The sequence below is a fragment of the Nesoenas mayeri genome (assembly GCF_963082525.1).
Source record: "Nesoenas mayeri genome assembly, chromosome: 7".
Classification (NCBI taxonomy): domain Eukaryota; kingdom Metazoa; phylum Chordata; class Aves; order Columbiformes; family Columbidae; genus Nesoenas; species Nesoenas mayeri.
This window is the reverse complement of record NC_137551.1, coordinates 684516-691122: the sequence shown is the minus strand read 5'-3', so window position 1 is coordinate 691122 and position 6607 is coordinate 684516. Positions and strand designations below refer to the sequence as shown.

Here is a 6607-nt window from a genome sequence, read left to right as displayed (position 1 = left end):
CAACGCAAGAATGTGGTGGTGGCACTCTTGGGTGAAGTGCCATGTATAAAAGGCAAGTGTTAACAAAATGTCGATCTTCTGGGTGTCCTGCAACTGTGCCCACAGTGTTGGGGTACAAGGGTGCAAGCTCGGGTAGGGCTGCATCCCTGAGCCTGCTTTGTTTGGGGAGACAATGTCCATGAAGCGCTGGACTTAACGCTGCCGTTCTTCTTTGACAGGAGCCATGAAGCGTCACGCTGCTGCCAGCACCTTCCTGCTTCCCCTCTTGCTTCTGGAGCTGGTCTCTCCAGGTGAGTCACCGTGCTGTCTGCCCAGGGCCGGACTCTTCTCTCTCCCTTCCTTGGGTCTCATGTTTGTGGGGTACAAGGGTAATATTTGCAGTGTTAGGGTCTCTTGGTGAGTATCTAAGGGCAGAGAAGCATCACTGGTGGTGGGGAGGTGTGGCTGGTATGGGTAAGCAGACCCATCTCTAGCACATGTTGTGCTCCCATGTGGCCACCTTTCTTGCAGGTAGTAAAAGGGCACACGTGGCATCACCTGGGCTGTGTTGGGAGAGAGCGGGTGGGCCTGGTTGGAGGCGAGGAGGAGGAGGATGCGGTAGTAGATTCTCCTGGTGGTTCTCGGTGGGCAGACCTTGGCAACTGCCAGATGTGCGTCCACAAAGTCAAATCTGGTGGTGGACCTGATGATGGATATGACATTAGGTCACTTTATGCAGATAAAACCTTAAAGGAAACTAGAGGGAGTGGTTAAAGCACAGAGATGCAAACCAGAAGCTTGTTAGCTGTTCAACAGCCGAGTTATTACCAGCGGTGCTCTCCCTGTGCTTTCAGCAGCAAAATTATTACCTGGACTGTGCTTTAATATATGCAGTGTGGGAAAGAACTCCTCCCTGAGCTGCTAAAGCTCTTTGCTAACGGCAGCTGGAGGGCAAGGTGTGGGCAGGCAGGACCCCCGTGGCCAGCTTTCCTCCCACCCGCATCTCTGCCCCGCCAGCACGATGCTCGTGGGCTTCCCAGGGATGCGGGGTCCAGCCCGGCTGCTGGATGGGGGCACGTTGGACAACAGCTTTCTGGTGTAGCAAATGTGCCTGTTGGGCTGGGCTTTGGTGTATCACAGGGTGCATAAGAGCTGTGACCGTGCAGCAAAGCCCCATGAAAATTGGGATTGTTGCATGAATGGGCTAAAGCTCCCCCTGGGTGTTGGTGAGGGGGGAAGGAGACCGGTGGGTGTGTGCCTGTGTGGAGCTTGCCGATTAAACCATAGTGAGCCTGTGTCCATTCGATAGCGCTGTGCCCTTTGGAATAAAGGCTTTATTTCCCCCCACTCCCCACTGAAGCCTCGCGGTGGCTTGTCCGGATTGGCAGCCTGGCTGAGCAGCCGGTGGATGACGTTAGCGGTGACTGACGAGCAGTCAATCTCCGTCTGGTGCTGTATGGGACCAGGTATAGCCTCGCTAGTTAGCTGCCTTGTGGCTCCTCTGGGCTGCAACCCAGAGAGTCCTTTGCCCCAGTCTGAGCCTCCTGAAGCTTTCTTCCTTGGAGGGATCGCTTGTCACATCCCAGCAGAGATGGGATGGTGCGTTTTCTGCTCCTTCATCTCTCCCGGCACCTTAGTCCTCTCCAGGCTGGGAGGGACTGGGGGATGCGAACTGGACCAGGTCTGTGATTACTGTCAGCAGTGTTCAAGGATGTGAATACTGACTCCGAGGGGCAAAGTAGCAGCAGGTTTTATAGGAATAACGTGGAGCAGGCATGGAAGACACACACACAGGGAAGAAAACCTCCCAGTGCATCAAAACGTTGATCGTGATCTCTTGGAGCCTGTTGGTAGCACATGAAGGAGGAAGAAAGAGCTACAAGGGATGGTTTTCTGCTGTGCACCTTGCTGGGGGGGTCTTTGCAAGAGCCGTGCTGAGGGATACAGTGATGCTATATCCCAAGGTACGGCCAGGTGTGTGTGGCAGAAGGAAAATCCATTAGACGAAGCCACAGATGGGGTGAAGTGGGAAAGGAGAACTTGTGGACATCCTAGACTAGGCAGCAGGACTTACCTGCGGGAGGCTTGTGCTTTGCAGTCTAACTGGGTCTAGAGCATTGCTCCTCGTCCTGGAATTTGCAGCCCAAAGTGGAGTCCTGCATGCAGACCTTCCTTCAGCTTTCCCAAACACGCAGGTGCCTCCTCCCTTTAACGCATGGATTCCGTGTGCTCACGAACGGTGGCTCTGAATACCTCCCAGCAGCTGGATTTGGAAGATGCAACTTATTTTAGTATGCTTGTGATATTAAGAAATTTATTTTGAAATAGAGGGGTTTTTAGAAGTGAGCCTCTTCTGTTAAGGGCTGCTTGGTGTGTTTTAGCCTCATCTCCCCCTTCAAAACCTGCTGACCATCACGCAGCAGCCACGTATGACTGTGCTTTGAAGCCTCCGGAGATGCCATTATCTCTAAATAACCTGTTTTGTCAGGGTTCTTCTCATTTTCTTTCCAGGTCCTTAACTCCAAAGGCTGAGATTTGAATGTGCATTTGCCAGAGCACTGCCTCCAGTGCTCGCCCGCTTCTCGAGGTGTTTAATAAACCTGGTGCTTTGGAAAGAAGGCAGTGCTGAAAAGCCCTGTCTTGTTGTGGAGGGAGCCCCAGAGGAGCCCGGGCTGCTCTCCCATCCCCTCCTCGAGTGGGTTTCTCATGGGTGCTGAGCAGATTTGTGCACGAGCACAACTGGGAACTGTGCCCCACAGGTTTTGGGGACATCTCCCACCCTTGGGAGCTTGGGCAGGTGAAGAGGATGCTGAGATGTAATCTGATGGTTCTTTCTGCTGAAGCGCAGGGCGTGAAGGTGGTGGCTAAGTACAGGCATGCTTAGGAGGGAGACCTGGACACCCCTTTGCCCGAAGCGATGTCTTTGCTATCGCACCAGGGGTGGGTACCGCTGGAGACAATGCTGTGTTGAAGGGAGCCTGGCTGGATCTGCATTGCCATGGGGGCTGGGGGGTTGCAAGAGGGTGTTGTGCTCGTGCTTTGCTGTCAGGTTTTCCCTGCGCCATCCCGGGTTTTGGCTTGGCCGGCACCAAAGGCGGTGATGAGCAGTCACAGTGTGGAAGCGCTGCCCTATGGCTGTCAGCACATCCTTGCCAGGGGACCCCAGGCCTCCCTGCTGCCCTCCTAGGACTGCCCATCAACAGCTGCGAACTGGCCAGACCAGTTCAAACCCCTGCTTACTTCTCTTCTTGATGCCTGGCAGCTGAACTATGTTTCGTGCAGGCTGCTGGTGGCGTATTGAGGAAAACCCATCCCTCGGACGCAGGCCGGTCAACACCAAACCTCCTCATGGAATCACTGTTTGTCTCCTGCTGCCTCTTTTCCTGCATCCCTCGAATGCTGAATCTTTCCTGGTTGACTTTTTCGCTGGTTCAGGCTGCGGCTGTTGTTGTTCTACATGCTCTGTACTCTGTCACCTACCCAGGCTGCGGTCTGGGGACAGGTTTGCGAGCTTCCCCCTCTGCAAAAAGAGACGTGAGGCTGGTTATTAAAGGTGAAAGGAGGTAATTAGAGGGAAAGGCAATTGGGTGATGGGAGAAGGGAGACACATGGGGTTTTGCTGGGCTGGCTGACAAGGTGAAAGGCTCTCAACCGTGGGAACAGAGTGGAGGTATTAATCATGCACTAAAACAATAATTGATGTTCCTGGTCCCTGTTGGCTTCCCCCTTTGCCTCTGCCCAGACAAAGAAAATACTAAAAAGCCATAAAGGTCAGCAGGGGGAAGTGGTTTCTTGATCAGTTTCTACAGGGGCTGCATGGTGCTTTCTGTTAACCCGTATTTCGGGCGTACCTCTCTCCATCACCATGCCAGACAGCATGTGTGCATCTTTCTATGCTCTGAGCTGCACTGGCCCTCGTGTGACACGCCAGGGACGTGACACCTTGCTTTTGTCCTCTTCCCAGGTTGGGGCAATCGGCTGCCGTACTTCATAAACTACTTCTTTGACACCTACCTGCTGATCAACGAGGACACTCCTGTGGGTAAGTGGGGCGTTGCCGTGGGCAGGGGCTCTGCTGCTGCTGACCCCCCATGGGAAAGGATTAAAGAAATGCTTTTGGTTTTGATTGGCAGGTGTAGTTTATTTTTCCTTCTTTATTTAGCTGGGGATCATTTTTTAGTAAATGCAGAAATCGACCCGGTCATTCTCGGCCTCTTTCCAGGCTCTCAGTCCATTAAACTTGTGCTCTTCAATCAGGGATCGTGACTGGCTTCTAATGCGTCAGGAATCGATCGGGAGCGCAGGGTGGCTGGGATGGAGGCTACAGAGGCCCCTTCTTGCCTCTGCTGCTGCCTCCAACCATGCAGCCCCAGCAGCACCCTCCTTCAGAAAGGGTTCTCGCTGCACCTCAGTCATCACCGGAGCTGTCAAGGGCTGGAGGACTCTGCAGGGATCTCCTCTGCTGGGGTTCTCCTTGGGAGTCCCCTCGGTTGCATCTCTTGCAGCCCACGGTGTCCTGGTTGTGGGGTCTGGGGTGGTACCTGAGCAAGGAGGCAGGACCTGGAGCCTTGGAGGGTTTTGCACAGGTGGTCTGGAAACTTCTGGGTGGTTGCCAAGGTCTGTGCGAGGATGGATCCTCAGGACAAGGCTTGTTGGAGCCTTTGCGGTCAGCCTGGGGAGCCTTGTCTTGCGGTGATGCTCAGACTGATTTACAATGGAAAACAATGCTGAAAACCGCTGCTCAGGTGCCTTTATTCACAGCCCTGCAGAAGGCGAACTGCAAATGGTGTAAGGAAAGAAAAGATCCGACTTGGTTGTAACTCGTTTCTAATTCTTTTTCCCCTGGTGACTTGTACCCGTGTCATTTTCCATTGTGGTCTTCAGTGAGCCCATCCCTTACAGATCATGTCACGCTTTGCTGTCTGTGTGCTCCCTGCCCCTCGATTGCCTGTGTCCCTGCAAACACGTAGTGCTGCATGTGTCCCAGGGACAGAAGCAGCCCTGCAAGGGCAGGAGCGAGAGCGGGTTGGGAGCAGCTTAATGAAATGCTTCCTCACCGGGCACATGGTTCTCAAAGCACTTGAGCTTGAAATACCTTGTGGGAATTGAACTGAACTTCTATTTTGGGAGAAAATGGGGGAAAATTTCTGACAGTCTGCTTTTCAGTGAGATATTGTGCGAGTAAAATTGTTCTTGGAATTACTTTGGGGGTTGAATTTTGGTTTTTTTTAAAGTTTGTATTACGCTGTTCAGAAATGAAATTCACTCTTAAGAATATTGGCACCTTGGGATTTTGTTTCCAGATGTACTGGAGGGAAATGTCAGCCTTGAAAGCATTGCCAAACAGCGTTGCTGTGTTTTCTGCTGTTGGTAGGTGTTTTCTGAGTTAGGTTTATTAACTGGGAGAAAAAGGCATTATCTAGAAACACCTTTCTTATATCCTGATTGGAGTGTGAATAGCAGAACTGTATGTGATGCGGGGGCTCCTGGTTTGAGGTGTTTGAGAGGCGCCCATCACCGTGGTGTTGAGCCTTCTCCCCTCCCTGCAGCATCACCTGCTGTGATCCAGCCCCGCTCATGCCGAAAGGAACCTTCAGCAACAATTAAGAGATCATTCCCCCTCTAATCACTTACAAGAGTAAATTAGTCTTGTCAGGAGCTATTAAGACAGAGAGCTTGGAATTCATTAGGCGAGATTGGGCCGAGGGAGCTGCTGGCGCCGCCGCCGGTCCAGGCTGATTAAATTCTCCCCAAACATCATCAATGCCCATCTGTTTCATTTAGGTCCGAGGAGAGCAATTTTCAGGTGGACTGACCCTCTAGTCAGTTATTTCACCCAGAAGTCATGGGAACACGTGCCCACACACGGAGGGGATCGCAGACGTGAGCTCGAGGAAGGTGAATGCGATTGGGGGGCCGGGGAAGAAATTGCAGGAGAGGGGGAGATGCTTGGAGAGGAGGAGGAGGAGGGATAATGGTGTTCATGCCACGGGGACACGGGTGAGATGGGACACTGGGAGTGCCTATATCAGCTGCCAGTAACCACATCACTATGTGTTCTACTCCAAAAGCAGGAGCACTCGCTGGTTAACAACCCTTAGAAGAGTTTGCGGGAGAGGGACCGTCTGTCTTTATTGCGCTGCTCGCTGCCTTAAGCAAAATAATTCCAAGGGCCATTTCAGTTAATCCCAAACCTTTCAGAGGGTAATGGAGAGCAGTGCGGATATTGATGCCGGGTGGGTTGCTGGAGGTCTCCAGCAAGGTGTGCTGCTCACCAGTGTGCCAGGGAGGTGGCATTGCTACAGGTGGGGTTACCTGCAGCCCGGGGTTTATCGGGAGGTGGAGATGGGCAGGCAGTGCCCCATGTTTCTCTTGGTTGAGGTCCCTGCTATTGCACAAGGAACACCTTAGCGTAATGTGATGACTGGAGTCTAATTGCCCAGCAAATGGATTTGCTTTATGCAGGATAGGAATGGGAAAATGAAGCTGATCCATCATGTTGAGTCCATAACTAGCCTTATAACCACCTAGCCTGGATTCACTGAGTTTCTCTGAAAGCTTTCATGCCTCAGCGCCTTGCAAAACGCATGACAAAAGACACCATTCAGACAAGTGCAATTCCGCTTCC

The 6607-nt window shown here is 52.5% G+C and overlaps 1 protein-coding gene across 1 annotated transcript in view; it reads left to right on the top strand.

The window, feature by feature from the left end:
• Positions 1–223: 223 nt before the first annotated feature.
• Positions 224–6607, top strand: part of CDH23 (cadherin related 23) — a gene marked incomplete at its 5' end in the record, with an annotated part of 192691 nt that continues 186307 nt past the window's right edge. Inside the window, 2 exons of the mRNA XM_080347704.1 lie at positions 224–290; positions 3944–4021. Of these exons, the coding sequence (XP_080203830.1) occupies positions 224–290; positions 3944–4021 (145 nt within the window). The remainder of the gene's footprint in view (positions 291–3943; positions 4022–6607) is intronic.